The sequence below is a fragment of the Dama dama genome, chromosome 23 (genome assembly GCF_033118175.1).
Source record: "Dama dama isolate Ldn47 chromosome 23, ASM3311817v1, whole genome shotgun sequence".
Taxonomy (NCBI): Eukaryota; Metazoa; Chordata; class Mammalia; order Artiodactyla; family Cervidae; genus Dama; species Dama dama.
The window spans coordinates 40,523,552-40,542,586 of NC_083703.1; the positions used below are offsets into that span (position 1 = coordinate 40,523,552).

At 44.0% G+C, this 19,035-nt stretch overlaps 1 protein-coding gene across 5 annotated transcripts in view; it reads right to left on the bottom strand.

Moving 5' to 3' along the window:
* Positions 1-19,035, bottom strand: part of RALGAPA2 (Ral GTPase activating protein catalytic subunit alpha 2) — a 271,212-nt gene that overhangs the window by 218,308 nt on the left and 33,869 nt on the right. For all 5 annotated transcript variants that reach the window (XR_009690052.1, XR_009690053.1, XM_061126464.1 and 2 more), the window contains exons 4-5: positions 5,923-5,980; positions 473-516 (exon numbers count right to left, since the gene is read on the bottom strand). Coding sequence is in view for 3 of the 5 variants with exons in the window: in XM_061126464.1 (XP_060982447.1) it covers positions 473-516; positions 5,923-5,980 (102 nt within the window). In the remaining 2 variants the exon portion in view is untranslated. The remainder of the gene's footprint in view (positions 1-472; positions 517-5,922; positions 5,981-19,035) is intronic.

The following is a 19,035-nucleotide window of genomic DNA, read 5'->3' on the forward strand; positions in this document are numbered from 1 at the left end:
AAACATTCAAGAATAAGGTTCTGCTGCCCTTTTACTCTACAAGCATGCTCAAAAATAGCAAAAAATAATTCAGAGACAACTACAGTTTTTAACAAGATTACTGGGGTGTATAGAATCAGAAACATTAGCTCTGAGGCTTAGGGAGGACCTGGTTCAACCCCTTCTCTTTCCAACAACGAAGCTAAAGCAGTCAGCACCTCAGCTGAATAGCAGAATCAAAATCAGGATTCCAACCTCCAGTCCCAAGCCACTTTCTCCTGATAAGGTTGAAAATGTCTACCACAGTAAATTATGATGTAAGAACAAAAACTCCAACAATATTTGTCATATCATTTCTCAATAAAAAACTTAAACTAAGTTAAATGGATTTTAAATAACTTTTTTAAAAAATGGCCTAATGCTGTCACTTTGTGGTATGAATAAGTTTAAAAGTAATGAAAAAAGTCATTACATTTGCATCTAAAATAAATACCTTAATAGAATTTCCAGTGTGTAGAAGCTTCTTTAAAGTTGAGCCTGAAAGTTTAAAACAATGAATTAGATATGGAATATATGAATGCATATTTAAGATCTATTTTTTAAAGATCTATTTTTAGTTTTAGAAAGAAAAAAAATGTGCTTATACCATTTTTGAAACATAAAAGGAAGAAGGCTGACCTTCAGAAGCAAAGCAATGTCACAGAAGGAGAGATGTTTTCAGAATAAAAGCATTTTAAGTATGAACTTCTCCAAATTCTTTTAAAAGAGTCAAAATGATTGATAGTAAGCTAACCTAAATGCCCACAGTGGATTGATTATGCGAAACTGTCTCTGTCAGGCACCAAATGAATGACTTTTTTAAATCTCTAAAGGAAAACATAATATAAAACTACCGCTCACAAAACATTTTTACAAGAACGTTTTACGAATATTCAGGACAGCATGCCGCACTGCTTGCAATGACAACCACATTTATGGGTTCAGTCCATCGATAAATCACCTTGCAGAACACTTGGGTCATTGTCGAGGAGAGGGACTCAAAGTTTGGTCAGAACTACTTCAGCCAAGAGCAAAACTACGAAGCGCAGCCAAGAGCAAAACTACGAAGGGGCGAGAAGGCTCCCTCAGGAGGATGGAGATGTGTACCTGTGACTCTCTAGATGTGTCCATGCCTTTAGCATGGAGATGGCTTGGCAATCCCACCTCAGTATCACATGTGGGCCCTAAATGAGATCTCAACCTCAAAAAGGAAATAATCTTTTAAAATGAGAATATACTGGAAGTCTTAATCTTTTCTTTCAATTTTTCGAGAAAAAAAATTATTTAGATTTCCTGATGGAGAGTTTTGTGTAATATTTTAAAACTGGATATCACTTTCCAACACCAAAGTGGTTCGAAGAAATAGTCAGTGCCTTGACAGTTGCTGCAGGTCGTATCTATGTGGACATGCGTGTGCACTAAGTCACTTTGGTTGTATCCGACTCTTTGCGACCCCATGGATTGTAGCCCGCCAGGCTCCCCCGTTCATGAGATTCTCCAGGCAAGAATACTGGAGTCGGTTGCCATGCCATCCTCCAGGAGATCTTCCCGACCTAGGGATCGAACCTGCGTCTCTTACATCTCCTGCACTGGCAGGTGGGTTTTTCATCACTAGCACCACCTGGGAAGCCCCATCTACGTGGACAGATTCATGAATGTCAGCTAAATGCATGCACTTTAGGAATTCATTAGCCAGAAGGAAATTACTGGATTTCTGAAGGAACCTTATCTGACTGCTGTAACACCTAACGCTGGGCTCAGTGGGAACTCACCACTGTCGTGACTAGGCTGCAGCATTAGATTACCAATGATTTGTGTTTAAATGGGGAAGTGCCTGCTTCCCTCTACTCCTATCACCAAAGCACATCCAGTGGTCTGGGGTCCAGAGTCAGCACTGCCTGGGTGGGGCTCTTAGAGCTGAGGCTCAAGTGCCTATGCTCACAGGACTATCTCTCCCACACCCAACCGCCAACTGGTCCTCATCCCTCGTTCATCCATTCTTGGACAAAGTCCATTCTGCTCCAGTTTACTTTTTGCTTCATGATGCCTTGGGGGACCTGGTGATGCTTGGCAGGTCCAGCAGATACCTCACCTCCCAGGAGACTGGGGATAAAGTCTACACAGACAGCTCTCTTCCAAGACATCTGAAAAATCCACCGTCTTACAACACATTCTTGGAAACACTTTCTCCAGTCATTGTGTGTGACCACTAGGGATTGTCAGTCCTTCCCCATCTTAAATGAGCATTTTTATTTTAAACTTTCAGCCTACCCTTAGTTGCCTGTATCCACTCTTCACTGCACAGGGAGGGGTAAATACATATAAAAAGGACAGACTTTACAAAGAGACACAGGGAATCTCTGCTCATTATCTGTCAATAGTCCCCTGCTTTTTTAAATGATCCTGTTAATTTGTTATAGCCCAAAAGAAAACTAATACATATTTGATCTATTCCATCCTGTTGTATTCAGAAACTCTCAGAACTCTTTTTAAATAAGAACAACATTATAAAGAAAAATGTGTGCAGTGTAGGCACATACCAGAGGGTTTCAACATGAGAACTGGTGAAGAGGATCTGAGATCCTTCCCTGGCCACATTAGGTACTTCTTTGTTTATTATTTATTTGGCTGCACCAGGTCTTAGCTGTGGCATGCAGGAACTATAGTTGAATCATTAGAAGTCTTAGTTGCAGCTTGTGGGATCTAGTTCCCTGACCAGGGATTGAACCTGGGCCCCCTGCAGTGGGAGTTCAGAGTCTCAGCCACTGGACTTCCAGGGAAGTTCCCACATTAGGTATTTCTTAAAGACCCTAAGTTCACAGAGATATTTATACTTTTACTTTACCATTACGAAATCTATTTCATTCTAACTTCAAAAAGTTTCTGTCTACATATCATTCCTATTTGGATGTTTACTCCTCATTCAAACTATAAATATCCCCAACCCCATCACTGCATGTGTCTTTTCAACCCTACTGATTGCTACTAGATTGACTCACATGTAAAAAGAACAAATGGGCACACTAAAGTAGTTGAAAAATACTTAAAAATTAGAAAGCTCAATATTGAAAGATGAAAAAGTATTAAAACTCATGCTAGCTTAAATGTTTATCACACAGAATGTACTGTAATTTTACTTTCCTGACTTTAATGGAAGTAAATTAATTGCTGTTTTCAGAAATCTACTTCTTGGCTTATCTCATTTTCGACTGCAAGACTTTCAGTGCTTCAAAATCTCTTCCAATGAAGTGGCAATCCTTTAAAGGTCTTTAAAAGATACTCAAAAGATAACAAAGACATTTTGAATCTAACATTAACATTATAAAATTCTTCTTTATTTTTAATTAAAAAAACAAAAAAACAAAAAACACCTCCCTGTGTGTGTGCGCATCATGCCTCAAACCAATGAACAAGCAACGGCAGTATGACAGCAGAGGAAGGGTAAGAACGTGGAGAAACGCCAAGAGGGTGGTGCACAAGATCTGCTCAAAGTGCCAGGAGGGCAAAGGCACAGACCTTCCGGCACGGAAACGTCTAAGGACAGGGCAGCAGCAGTCCACTGGGGGAAACTGACATTAACAACAGCTTTCTCAGAACGAATCAAGGACCTCAATGTGAAACACACAGCTACACCATCTCTAGGAGAAAACACAGATCTTCTGCGATCTTGGGTTAGGCAAAGATTCATCAGACAAGACACCAAAAGCAAAATTCATAAAAGTAAGATTGATACCCTGGACTTCATCAAAATTAATAACATCTACTCCCTGAAGTTAAGCTATTATGACTGAAAAGACAAACCAGAGATGGGAAGAAAATATTTCCAAATCATATGTTTGATTAAAACACTTATGACCAAAATATGTGAAGAGATCTTAGAATTCAGTATTAGGATGAAAAACACCCTCAATCTGAAAAAACAGGCAACAGATTCATATACACTTCACCAAGAAATACAGCTGGCAAATAGCACGTGAAAAGACACTAAAGATCATTTAGTCATTAGAGAAATGCAAATTACAACCACAAGGAGATACCACTACCACTGAAATTAAAACTCAGATCATACGAAGTGTTGATGAGAACGTGGTGTAACCGGAACTCTCACACCACTAGCAGGAATGTAAAATGGTACAAACACTTTGTTAAACATGTCTTTATATGACGTAGCCATTTCATTCTCAAAGATTGGAAAACAGGTGTCCACACAAAGACTTGCATGCAAATGTTTACAGTAGCTTTATGTGTAGCCAAATACTATTAACAGAAACAACCCAAAGGCCCATCATCAAATGATAAACTATGGTATCTCCATTCAATGGAATACAGTATAACTCAGAAGTTAAAAGGAATGGACTATTAATATCTGCGCCAACACAGATGAATCTCAAAATAATTATATTGAGTGAGAGAAGCCAAACAAAATGGGAATACACTGCATGATTCTATTTCCATAAGACTCTAAAAAATCAAGCTATAGGGCCAAAAAGCAGATTGGTGTTTGCAGATCAGGGGACTAAGGGGTATGCTAGGGAAGGGTGGGAGGGCTCAGGAGGAAATTCTTGGCAGTGATGGCTGTGTTTATCATCGTGACGGCATCCATGGCTGCACAGGTGTAGACCTGTGATTAGACTTATCAAAGAATATATATTAAGTATGTACAATTTGTTGTATGTCAATGATAGTCCAAAAAAAGTGGTTCTTTAAAAAAGAAAAAAAAAAAAAAAAAAACCCAGCAGTCAGTCTGAAAATGATTGAGTGAGAGATCAGCGGGATGGAGGCTGTGGTTAGAGATGTGTGTCATGACAAGGGTCGGATGAGAATCAGGAAGCCACGGAAGGTGAGGGGGTCAAGGGGCTGATGGGTAACTTACCAGAAAAGGACTGGGAGAGAGTAAAGCCATTGAAAAAGAAAGCAAGTGGGCAAAAGATCAGAGGACACGCCGGCAACAAGGAAGGGACAAGGTAGCATTGTCAAGAGAGAAGTTTCCGTACAGAGGGTGGTGGATGAGGTCTGGACTTGGTCTTGCAGGAAAAAAAAAAAGACCACGATCTCATCCCTGTCCTCTGAGGGAGACAGAATAGTCAGAGAAAACCAGGGTTTAAGCAGTCTAGGACACTGCAGGGCTGTTCCTTAACCCAAGAAGAGGGCTTCCAGAGGGCAGAGGGGTGATGGGCAAAAGACCCTGGGAGGGCACCGCGTGAGCTGACATGGCATCAGGCCCAGCCAGCCCCTGGCGGGCAGCCTGCACACAGGTCCCCGGAGTTGGCTCAGCCTGGTCGCGATGCACCCTGAGGGGGTCCTGGTGTGAAGTGCACGGGGAGTCCCCAATCCCTCAGGAAGAGTGGGCTCTGGGGTGGCCTGACTGGGGTTGGGGGAACCAGGAGGGCTTGTCAGACTCAGACTCCTGAGGAGTGAGCCATAGAAACTATGAGAGATGAGTCTCAGAGGGTGTGTTCCCCTCCCAGGCAAATGTGAGGCCACTGGGTAGCCTGGGGGCGTGACCAGCACAGGGATAATCTTAAAAAGTCATCAGCAGATTTGCAGTTTAGTTATGTACCTGGTTTTTATACTATCTACAAGCAAAATCTAGTTGAACAAACTAGATTCAATGACTCATATATAAAATCCCTGCACAAAATTTTGGCCATGTGTGAACATTCACTGATTGAGCCTACACCTTTAAAGCCCAGAGGGTATCTTTTTTTAATATTTATTTATTTTTGGTTGTGCTAAGTCTTCATTATGGTGGGCAAGAGGTACAGAGAGGTGTGAAAAATATGCTCTCTCTCTCTCTATATATATATATACATATATATATAGAATTACAAATCCACAATCACTTAATGGCGATTTTACTAGAAGAAATATACATTAATTAAAAATTTTTGTAATTGTTCTTACCTATACTCTGGTAATGCCATCGAAAGAAAATTCGTTCAGGTAGAAACTGCAATATTTTCTATAAAAAAAAATGAAAATTAATAAGATGCAAACAGAAAATAAACAACAAATGAATGAAGTTACACATTTTCATGACAGCCCATAGTACATGCTATAGATCTATATATCTCTATATAGAGGGCTTCCCTGATAGCTCAAGTGGTAAAGAATCCATCTGTGATGCAGGAGATGCAAGAGACGTCAGTTGGATCTCTGGGTCGGAAAGATCCCTTGGAGAAGGAAATGGCAACCTGCTCCAGTATTCTTGCCTGGGAAATGCCTTGGACAGAGGAGACTGGCGGGCTACAGTCCATGGGGTCGCAAAGAGTCAGACATGACTGAGCATGCAAGCATGCAGCATCTCTATATAGATGTATTTCAGAAAAGGAAAAAAAAAAACTTTGTAATAGCATAAATTTCACTTTATCTTGGACCCCTATGAAACAGTCTCTTTCACTTGCCCCAAGCAAGCTTCCTTCCCTGAACGTTTTAAAGAGATTACTACCCCAACTTTAATTCTCCCCAAAAGAAAGAAAAGGGAAAAAGTAACTGAAGGGATCACTGTAATTATATTACAGTCACGGCTTAAATAGAACAAGAATAACCTGTCAAATGCCAGATTCTCTAGGTTTTCTCTTTTTCACCTTCCACTTCCCATTTCCATTAAATCATCACCTGTCTCCAGACAAGAAACAGAATTGGGAAGAAAGATGAACAAAGAGGATGAGACCTTACTCCTGGAACAAGGAAATGGAACTGGGGGCAAGGATTTCTTGAAATTAAGAGCTAAAAATTAGTTTTAGGATAGTAGTTATGACGCTTCCTCCCACCATCCCTGGTAGATATAACAAAGAACCTTTACTTCTTCTGATTCTGATGTAATTTTTATTAAATGAAAGATTCTTTAAATTCTATAGTACCTCACAATTTTCAAAAGTTTCACACACATGATTTCATATAATCCCATAATAACTTCCCCTCCACCCCACCAGCTCCCATATTGCACCTCCCCTCTTCCCTTTCCCCACTGGTAACCACTAATTTGTTCAATAATCTATGAGTCTGCTTCTTTTTTCATTCACTAGTTCATTATATTTTTTAGATTTCACATATAAGTGATGTCACACAGTATGTGCCTTGTCTGACTTATTTCACTTAGCATAATGTTCCCCAAGTCCATCCATGTTGCTGCAAATAGCAATATTTCATTCTTTTTATGGCTGAGTAGTATGCCACTGTGTTTGATGGGAGGGTGTGTATGTATGTATGAGTATTTATATATATATACCCACCATCTGTCAGTGGACATTTAGCTTGCTTCCATACATTGGCAATTGTAAATAGTGCTGTTATCTTTTCTGATTCTTTAACTCATACTTTCTCTTTTATTGAAAACTTTACTACAGGGTGTGTGCATGTGTGCTCAGTCATGTCTGACTTTTTGTGACCCCATGGACCACAGCCTGCCAGGTTTCTCTGTCCATGGGATTCTCCAGGCAAGAATACTGCAGTGGGTTGCCATTTCCTACTCCATCTACAGAGGCTAGGTTCAATATGTTTGATAACAAATGAATAATGATCCTTGTAGGCTGAGCTCTCTGGGGAACAGGCCCTGCGTACAGTTAGGAGTGCCAGTGGTTTACTGGAGAGTAGCCTCTGTGAAGGAGAAATGAGGAAACAGAGGAGCCCCAGACCCCCACTCAGAGTGTATGGCCCCACAGGAGCCCGGGAGCAGATGGCCTGTTGAAGGAGCCCACGTGCCTGAGGACGGCCAGGCCCCCACACCGCAGCCTCAGTGGGTCATTGGCTGGGGACGTGACGGGAAGAGCGTGGTGGTGGCTGGAAGCTGAGGACGGCAGCCTTCCAGCCAGGCTAGAGGGGATGTGAGCTGTGCGTCTGTCTGTCTGATACAGCCGTCTTCCAGTGACTACTCAGAACATTTTCATCGTATCGAGAGGCTGAAGTCCTAACAGAAATGACCCTCCTACTTCTGCTGGCTTTGTTTCTCATCAGCTGGCTGAGGCCTCACAGGGAGGGGAGCCCAGCATCGTCTCTTCTTTCCATCTAGCCCTCTCTCCCCAGCTGAGGGAACAGCAGCAACTGGGTGTCCTCTTGAGTCAGGCTTTCTCTTCCAAGGGGATTTGGCATCCCACCTACATTCCTGACCAGGGATCAAACCCGTGACCCTTTCACTGGAAGTGCAGAGTCTTAGCCACTGGACCACCAGGGAAGTCCCTCCAGGATCCTCTTCTGGTGCCATCTTGCCACTTAATCTAAAAATTTCATACAGCAGATGCTGAGAAAATTACTCTCAAGAGTCAGGGTAGAGCTTATCTCAGACAAGACGAATGCCTGGCATGCCCACGGGCTCCTCAGATCTTCTCTGTCATCGGGAAACCATCCGGCACTGAATCATGCTTTTCAACCTTTCAAGATACAGATAGATGGCTCTTCTTGATTTAGCTTTCCCTTCTTAGTAGGCAACAAAGAAAAAAATGTCTTTTTTTGGTTGCTGCTGTTAACTTTATTTTTTCCCCTTTATGTTTTCACATTCTAATTGGAGGATAACTGCTTTACAATATTGTGCTGGCTTCTGCCATACATCAAAATATAAAGAAAGACAGAGACTACAGCAAAACGGTGTGCAAGGAGTGCTAGGATGCTGCTGGTGGGCCACAAGTAGTCCCCAACTTGTTCCGAGGTCAGGCCTGACATCATCACCACTTCCAGATAAAAGTTCTCAGATTTTCAAAATGGATGGACTTTAAAGATACTCAAAAATCAACTCAGTAAGGTTTGGATAAGAAATACCATGCCAAATATCTGAGCTACTAAGAATATTCTCAAACAGACATAATATTACACAACTCAAAGCTGAAATCACCCACAGTGATTTTCTGCACTCAAATATAGCAAGAGTCATTTCTTATGCATTGAAGCCTGCGAGGTCAATAAAAACAAAGCCCCACACAACTATTTGTGTCTAAATGCTAAGCCTGTCCCTCAGAAAGCCCCAGATGAAGCCTACCTCTGTGGAGGCCAATACACCATGGCATTGCTGCTTCAGCCAGTATTCTAAGCTACACGACTGCGGATGCCACAGAAGCTATTGACATCTTGTTTGCAGTTTCACTGGAGAGTAAAATTTTTAAAAATGCAGGAAAGCCACACAGCGTGAATAAATATTACTTTTCTGAAAGGCACATGGCTGTAGTTAATGCTTGGTGCTCAGCTGCATCTGTATGGTAATCCAACACAGCACACTCGAAATAGAAATTAGGTCTTACTACTGATCGGCACCTCGGGGAATCTGTCATTCTTTTAAGTGATTATCCATAGCCCTTTTTTCTTCAGAACCTACTGCATGACCAGGAATAATGTGAAATGGAAGCTGCAGTTTATACAAGATGCTATCATGTGCTTTAAAACTGCTGATCTTCATTTAATTTGTATGGGAAACTTTTTTTTTTCCTTTCAAATCATTCCTAGATGATTGCAATGTATCCCAGTAGATTCACACCTGATTTTGATTCCACTTAGAAAAGGTGGTCAGTGAAGAAGGAGGAAATATCACATACTCACTGATGTGAGGTAACATGACCAGTTAACTGGTCAACAATGACCAGTTAAACCTGCTCTATGCACACATATAGAACATGGGAGCAACTCTCCCTGAAACCAGCCACAAGGCCCAGGATACAAGGTGAAGAAAACACTGACCAGAAAACAGAAAGTTCAGTTTGGAGGAACAGAAGTCTTATTTAGTCACTTGGCCTTTTGAGTTCAAAAAACTTAGGATGAGACAGGGCAGACGTGGCTTTATAGGACATATCCTGTGAATGCCACACATGCTTTGGTCTCAACAGGACCCTGTGGGCAGAAGCCAGATGGCCTGGACAGTCCCAGGGTGACCTATGGAGACAGTGCTGTGTTCTTCAACCACCCAGGTCCTGGTCACTCATCTCTCACTAAAAATGACTATCTAGTGCGGAAAAAATATTCTCATCGAATTTTGGGTGTCAACATTTGGTACTCTGAAAGTGAAATGGAGCTAAAATTAGGAACAACAGAATCTTAAAAACAAGGTACCTACATTTTGAGTTTAAAAAGTCATGCGTTTCTTCTTATCCATGTACCCTTCTAGCTAGTCACTCACCCTGCTGTTAACTGAGCCAGGAAAGCATAGCTCTGTCTTCTTACAGCCTTTTCAGTCTTTAAGACCCAACTCAAACATCACCTCTTGAGAAGGGCTCACCTCAACCACCCCTCCACCACATCCCTCCCCAACACGACTTGATTATTGCCAAACACTTAAAATACAGGGTAAAAAAATAAAATAAAATAAAAAATAAAAAAATAAAATAAAATACAGGGTAAAAACATCTAAAGGAAATGGAGAACGCATTAAAAAAAGCGGAGGGGATCTGATTTCTCCCTCCTGTATTTTAGAAATTGATCAATATAAAAATGTGGGAAAATCTCTTTAAGCAATGAAAACTCAGAAAGGGTAAAGAATCCCATCTATGTGCAAAACACTCAGAGGAATTACTGCTTAAAGCACAGATGAACCTGTGAAGAGGCATAGGGGCTGCGGGCCCCTCCTAAGAAAGCAGGATATCCATAGAATATGCAGCAAAGGAGGGACCATCCTCAAAAGAAATGGATTCCTCCTTCTGAAATAGATTTGCTGAAAGAACAGGGTACTTCTTAAAGAAATTTTCACTCACAGTCTTAAGAGGACACTGAGTCTTTTTTAAGATCTACATAAATAAAAACAGTAGATGCACAAGTAATGTTTGAAATCAGAAAATATCGCATAGAGATGAAAACCCAGAAAGCATGAATCTAGAGTCACCATAGAGCTTCCCGCATAACCTCGTGCATCCGGAGACCTCCCTAGCACTAAGCAAGCTGAACAGAGAGATAAGGATCCAGATGTAGCACATTCAAAGCTGCAAATTCAACATATAATTAAAAGTCCTACAGAAGATCTGAGAGGAACAAATGGATTATCCAAAAAGGAACAAAACTCAGGTTGACCTTGGTCTTTCTGCAACATTAAGCTCCAGAAGGCAGCATGGTCAGCTGCTCACAGCAGGCCACTCCGAGAAGGGGCAGCAGAACACAGACATACATGAGGACAGATGTCCCGCAGCAAGCCAGGTCTTACATGCGAATCTGGCATGTAACAAAGACAACTAGAGTAGGTGGCACTAGTGGTAAAGAACCTGCTGCCATTGCAGAAGACGTAAGAGATGCAGGTTTGATCCCTGTGTCAGGAAGATCCCCTGGGAAAGGGCTCGGCAACCCACTCCAGTATTCTGGCCTGGAGAAGCCCATGGACAGAGGAGCTTGGCAGGCTACAGTCCATGGGGTTGTAAAGAGTAGAACATGACTGAATTGACTTAGCACTCACACACACACACACACAGAGTACACTACAGCTCTTTTGCAAAGCAAACAAAATTCAGAGTATTGAGAAAAAAGATTATTTGAAAAGTATAGAGCTAGCTATATTTGTTTGAAGTTTTTGTTGTTGTTTTTAAAAAAAGGTATTCTAGAGCCCTCACCTCCTCAACATACTAAATGATTCATATTCCAGCAAATACAGAGATTAGTTTTAAAATCCAAAAACAAGGGTGCAGGTGCATAAACACTATGAACAACAAACTGTATTTATATAACTGGAATTAATATGGGCATAAAAATAGAGCAAATCCTCAAAACCATTAACATAAGAGAAATAAATTTTTAAAATATTACAATAAAATAATCTGGACATAAAATGCTTAAAATAGCTAAAAAGTAAGATGGACAAAAGATATATGGGGGTAAAATAAAAGTAACACCAAACACTACTTTATTCTTGATCAGTCATCAGTCATGTCAGTTGCCCAGTTGTGTCTGACTCTTTGCAACCCCATGGACTGTAATCCGCCAGGCTCCTCTCCATGGGATTCTCCACGTAAGAATACTAGAGTGGGCTGCCAGGCCCTCCTCCAGGGGACCTTCCTGATCCAGAGATCAAAGCTGGGTTTCCTGCACCTCAGACAGATTCCTTACTGTCTGGGCTACCAGGGATAATAAAAAGAAAAAAGGTTCAAATAGCAATTTTTAAATTTAAAGACAATGATCGAAATGATAGAAAATCGAAAGTATATCTCCCAAATCCCAAAGCATAAACTGAGAGTCAGTAACCTCTCCCCAAAAAAATAAAAGTAGCAGAAAAAAATGTTAATGCTAATTACCACACACAAAAATAATAAATATAAATAAGTTAAATTCCTCTACCAAAGACCAAGTCTCTCAGAACTGGTTTCCAAACACAGAAAGATGAACAAGAAATACAGAAAGTGACATAGTAGCACATAATTCGACCCAGAAGATATGGTTTCGCTCTGAGTAACCCACTGGCTGGAACACCCCCAAGAGGAGTTTTCTTTATACCCGAGGTTCTGACGCAGGAAACCTCAGTCACAACCAAACCTGCCACCTCTTCTTCAATTCAAGTTTCTATTTCCTGGCTAGAAACTGCATTTTTCAGATCTCTTCAAGTTTGATAACAACACAACCAGCTGTTTGTCTTTTCTGTGCCATTTTTCACAGAACGAGAAGAAAAAAATAGTTTTTTAACATCCAGAGAGTTCCCAGGTGAGTGGAAGGCAGAGAAATAACCACTCCCCTGGGAGATGCTAGCATGTGGTTCCTGTCCCCCCCAGAACCTACAAGGATTTAAACGCATTTAAACACCCGCTTCCACACAGTTAGAAGGCGTTGCAGACCCGCAGTCAGCTCACGGCGAGCTCCTCTGCCAAGTTCACCCAGGGAACGCCAGGTCTGCGGGAGCAACTGATGCCAGCAGGCTTTTCAACCTGTCCCACATGGCAAGCGTCTCACACACTGGGTGTCACTCTGTAGCAGCCACCACACTGCATCCAAGCAAAACACGCCACAGAAAACCGACCATCGTATGACAGCAAACACAGTCTCCTAAACTGATACACGAAGAAACCAACTTGTCCAAACTGTGGTCACCTATGAATTCCAATCAGTTTAAAGGGACAGAAAATGGTCTTTACGTGTCTCCTGCTGTTATAACAGTAAATACAACGTGCTCGAGTTTTAGTGTGAGGCTTCCTTATATGTGGTCCTGACACAGACTCTACCCTCTGCCCTTCGGGGTTCCTGGGAGCATCTGTGGATGCTGCCTCCGGGGGACCCACTCCTGGAGGTGTCAGCTGCCCAGGGCCACAGGGCATACAGCACAGGAGAGGGGCCGAGGCACCCCAGCTGTGGCAGAGGGCCACTGGAGTGTAATTTCACACGGCCGCAGGCTTCTCTAACAGCTTCAGGATCCCCTTCCTCCCAGGTAAACTGAGTAATTTAGTATATCCTGTTGGGTCAGTCCCAAGTTTCTCACCTAGAAGTCACAAGGCATAAGGAAAACTGTAGTCTTGGTATTAAATTTAGAAGTTAAAATGTCCAGTGAAAATGGACCCTTTCAACTCAGACACTGTCATCTAATTCAAATTATTATTAGTAACATGTAAAAGGATCGCTGAATTGAAACCACAATTAGAATTCTAGAAGCGATTAGATGTTTACACCCTGCTTCCATCTTCCCATCTGCAGAGATCATAAAGGTTTCATGATCAGAAGCAGACACGTGCTCCAGAAACAGAAGACCCGGCCCCAAGTTGCGTTATCTCCCCAACATCTCGTGCAGGGCCCGGCACTGGGGAGCGATTGCTGAGCTGGCTCACCACCCCAGCCAACACCTGAGACCAGCTGGCCCCCCAGCCTCTCTGGTAAACCCGGCCTGAGGAAATCTCGGTGGTGTTGGGGAGCAGATCACACATGGCTGTTACACGCATGTCCCTACCTGAAGCTGCTCCCAAACGAGGGTCCAACATTAATAAAAACGGCAAGCGTGACTAACGCCATGAAGAAAACCAGGTCAATTCTACGTCTCTATGATTACTTTAAATGTACATAATACCCCTATGGTTGCCGAGGGGAAGGTATGGTTGGAGAGTTTGGGAAGGTCATGCACACACTGCTATATTCAGGATGGATGACCACCAAGGACCTATTGAATAGCACATAGAACTCAACTCAATGTTATATGCCAGCCTGGCTGGGAGTGGCTTTAGAGGAGAGTGGACACATGTATATGTATGGCTGAGCCCCTTCGCTATTCACCTGAAACTACCACAACACTGTCGATCAGCTATACCCCAATACAAAATAAAAAGTTGAAAGTTTGAAATAAATAAATAAGTGACTATATATAACATGTTACAATAAACACCAGTGTCATAACAATGACCCTGTACCCTGGTCATGATAACCCGGGGCACTGACTCTGCTGGCCGACTAGAACTCAGGGTGGGTTGTGGGGTGAAGAAGAGTTTCTGTTGGCTCTGTTCTCTGGGGATCCTGACTTTTCTCAACTGCAATCAGTCATTTAGAATTATGGCAGTGATCCAGGAACTGCACTCAAAGTTGGAACCAGTCTTTTAAGAGAAAAAAACAAAAAAAAAATCCATAGAAGCGTCCAAATATTTGAAATCCTCAACAAGAACTTAGATTTCAAGGAGTTAAGAAGAATCTGCTTTTCGTGTTCATTTTATTTCTTCTTGTACGTTCTCCACTCAATAGCAGGAAACTGGTCCTTACAGGAAAAAGAAATAAGAAGCACTAACAGCGTGAGAGACCCTCGGTGTGGAGTGGGGAGCCACCCAGGAGGACTGCTGTGTGGCGGACAGTCTGGAATAAATAATGACAAATAAAGCGGAGGAGACCAGGGGCTGTGGAAACTTGTTAACTGTAAAAATGCAATTCTGTGGCCTTGATCTGTGTTTTCTGCTCAGAAGAGACAAAGGGCCGTGACTTAATCCTACAGATCACCTGCCCTGAAAGCACAGACCTGGCTGTGATTCAGCCCAAGCACTTCCCCTGAACCTCTGCAGGAGCCTCGAACTGGTCTTCATTTCCAAAGAGTTATAAAGGATACACAGATCCACCGAAGGAAGAATGGTGGGGGAAGGGGAGAGATGTAGAGAGGGGGCAGACATGTCAGAATGGTTTATGATCCTATTATAGCCATAATTCTAGTTTCACTTCAGGCAATTCTTCTTCATCATTAATATCTGAGGCAGAACGGGACTATTAAGTGTGAAAAGATATAAATAAATGCATGTGTGTGGTAAATACAGTCAATACTGAAACGGCATCAGGAAAGTGACCGGACAGAGCGAAAACCAGCCCATCATCTCCTCTTCTCCCACACGGCCCGGGGCTCTGCATTGGTTCAGCTGGAAGGCTACTGAAAGTCCTTTCCCCCTATTTTGAGGAAAAGAATTTGAGGCTAAACCCACTATCGATATAAGCTCCCATGGAACACTGAAAAACAAGAGAGCCCAGACTGAATTCCATTAAAGAGGGAAAGCCCACTAGAGTCCTGGACTCCCAGTTGGTCATTATGAAACCCAGACACCAGTGTGCCCAGCAAGGCTGCTCAGGATGGGTCCCCTTCGAGCCAGCATCACCCCCACAGATGCCAGGGAGGAGGCTGATGTCCACGTCACAGTCATCCTCGTTAGCGAAGGAGAAACAAAACCTACGGGCCCCAGTAACACCCTGCTCTTCTGTCTGCCCCTGAAGAAGCCTCGGGTCACCCGTGCTCTCCAGGCGGCTCACTTCTGGCTCTGAGGTCCAGGCTTCTCCCACCAGAATCTCCCACCAACGGAGGGGTGGGGAGGACAGGGGGCAGCGCCCTGGGAGGAAGGACACTGATGCTGTTTCCTTTATCAGGGGAGATGGACGGAAGGGGGAAAATGAAGTCTGAACTCATTTGACAGCCCCTGATTTAGAATGCTCATTTCATCTTAACATGAGTGCAAAAAGAGGAGAATGCAATTTGTTTCTGACTTCAACTCCACATCTGCAGAAGCTACTTCCCCAACTGAGAGGCAGGGGCATGTTCCCTTCGGCCAAAGCCTCCTTCCAGCAAAACCCTAAACCTGTGAAGTCCCCTCCCCATGAGGACAGCGAAGGGCCACAGGCTGAGGACCTGACCAGGTGCCTGAGGAAGAAGGAACGAGTCTCCCAGATGAGGCGGCCAGGCTCTGCGGGAACATGCCATAGCCTCACGGTCCGACTGGCAGTCACTAGCATGCGTGTGGCCACCTAAGTTTAAAACTTACATCAAATAAAACTACATACAATTAAAATTTACGTTGCTCAGTCATGCGAGCCACATTCCAAGCACAAAGTAGCCCAGTAGTCGCCTAACGGCATATGGAACAGTCCCATCATCCCAGAAAGTTATGGTGAACAGGGCTGCTCCAGAGAAGAAAGCAACGGGGACGTTTAGAGATTCGAAGGCTAACCAGAGCTAAACAGATTGAATATTAAAACTAAATAGAAGCATGAAGCTAAATTTCAGGCTAAAAAAAGACTTCTCTGCAAACTTCTTATTTTGAAGACGTCTTGTTTGGAGACTTCACTCAGAGCTATTTTTGTGGGACCCTTGGCTGGTAGAACTGAGGTGCCCCCAGAACTCAACTGGTCCCACCCCTGCTGCAGGGACGCAGGCTCCAAACAAAGGAAGGCTCAGGGTCTCGGTCAAGGCCACACGGCTCGCTGTACCACAGCCGGATCCAAACCTCGCTGGCCCTTCTGCTACCTTTCTCCCATCTCTTTTGTCCAGGGAGTTTTAAGTGAGGAAAGAAAATACTGTTTTTAGTATAAAAATACCACATGACCCCCATGGGAGATAAGTGGAGAATTTAAAAGGCTTTAATCCAACAACAAATATTAACAAGTATGAGTGGCTGTGGGGGCCCCAAAGGATGCTATCTTGCAGCGGCAGGGCCAGCTTAGCAACTTCCCGTCTGGTTAGGAAGCTAAGAGAGGGCTGCCTTCAAGGAAAACTACGAACAACCAGCTGGGACAAGCAGGAGTACATTCTAGAAACTCAGAGGACAGTGGGCACCTTCAGCTGCAGATGTTGGGAGAAACGGGTGGGTCTGAACAGAGCCTGAAAAAAATGGGCCAGATGAAGAAGAGAGTAAAGGACGGGCTCTGAAAAGAGAACTCTGTAAACCAAGAGGCAAGAGGGAAGCTGTGCAGAAAGAGGCCTGGCTGGGGGGGGGGGGGGGGGGGGGGGGGGAGGGCACGGTGGCGAGGAGGGTGGCAGGTGACAAGCCCAGGGCGGGTGACAGCACTTTCACAGAGTGGCCCAGACAGCCAAGCCAGACGGGAACCTGCACAGGAGACCCAGGGACCCCGAGTGTGAGACCACACTTCACAGGAGGTAAAGACCCCATTCAGTCTCTGGGGAGGACAAACACAGGGTTTATTTAATCTCCTGGGGTAACCCAGATAAATTCAAAACGAACGGATCCAGGAATCAAATGTCCTGTAGATCTGTGATTGCTAACTGTGTGATATATGAGTAAGTAGCATCTGAGGCCAAAATACATGTATGTGTGATATGAAACCTCTTCTGCGGATGTGTATTTTAATTGGGGAGTGGGAGGCTGGGGAAACACCTTGCTGTCAAACTTTATCCAAACACCCCATCTCTCTACTAAAGGAAAGACAATGTACAGTGTGGCAGATAGCTAGAAACGCATCTTCTTAACAACTGTGTCTTCTCGTTTTCTCGATTCCTGATGCTCTGATGCCTGGGGCCCTGCTGGGCTGGCAGAGACTACCCTCCCCAGGGTTAGTGGATTCCTGGATAGTACCTGCCAGCGCGCCTTCGATATGCAAACCAGCCAAGCCCAAATCCGCACGCGGCCACCTCCATTACTGGGTTCTCACTGCCTGGGACACAATCTCTTGCCCAAATCACCTGGGGACCAGGTCCTGGACAGCCAGGGACCACCCCCATGGCCCACGGCCCGCTGAGAGGGTTCAAACTACCTGACCCTAAACCTGCTCTGCCAGCTCCTGACCTTGCCTGGCCCGTTCCTTCCCACAGAAACCACCTCCACTCCTCTCTCTCCTGCTCTCGTCTCCTTGGAGCTTCTCTTCGGGGCCCACCTGACGTGCCACGCCTCCTGCTTCTGGCACTGTATGTACTGTAACAACCTCTGCCTTCATGCCAATCATCTTCAGGTCTGTCAGTCTTCCCACACCCAATTAAAACAAATCCCAGGAAGGGTTAAAAACCTCTCAACTGCTGAATCCAGAAGGATCTCAAAGTCAAGTCAGTTATTTGACCTTGGAACCCATTCACCAGGTGCCTGACATTCCCACATCAACCCTCCTTTGACCTATGTAGGCAGCCACCTCAAGGGCCACCGTCACTTCTGAGAAGGGCCGTTTAGAATTTTCTGACTCAGAAGGTGGTTACTGGCGCTCTGACGTACTCTTCAGTTTACCACGAAATGTAACGCGTGCTCCATAAGGGCAGGGGGTTCTGTCCATCTCCCTGCTGTACCTCCAGCACCTAGAAGGGCGCCTGACACAGTAGGTACGCGATAAACACTTCTAATGAATGAGTGGCCTGCACAAGAATAGGTGTCTGCTGGTATCACAGCTCGATCGCTGAGACTCCTAAGCGGTGCACAGCCCGGTGCTGAGGTCAGGAATGGGCTCCAGAGACGAGAGGTTCAACCTCTATCTACCACTGGACAGATATGCAACCTTGGGCAAGTCACCTGACACAACGAAGCCCCCACCCTTCCAGCCATTAAAAACTGAAAAGACAGTATCTATCTCCAATTTCCTGAAAGGATTAAACAGGATGGCCTGAGCAAAGCATTTAGACTCTGGTCAAGACAGCAATGGAGACTCATGGCATGGGGCCCCACACCATCAACTCCACATGCCCGTTTGAAACACACAGCAATGATAGATGGTGGTTTTTTTTTTTCTGGTTTTTGTTTGTTTGTTTGTTTTTGCTGCACTGGGTCTTTGTTGCTGCACGTGGGCTACTCTCTGGTTGCAGAGGCTTGGGCTTTGCATTGCTGTGACTTCTGCTGTTGCAGAGCGCTGGCTCTAGGCATTCAGACGTCAATATTCGTGGCCATGGGCTTAGTTACTCCACCACATGTGAGA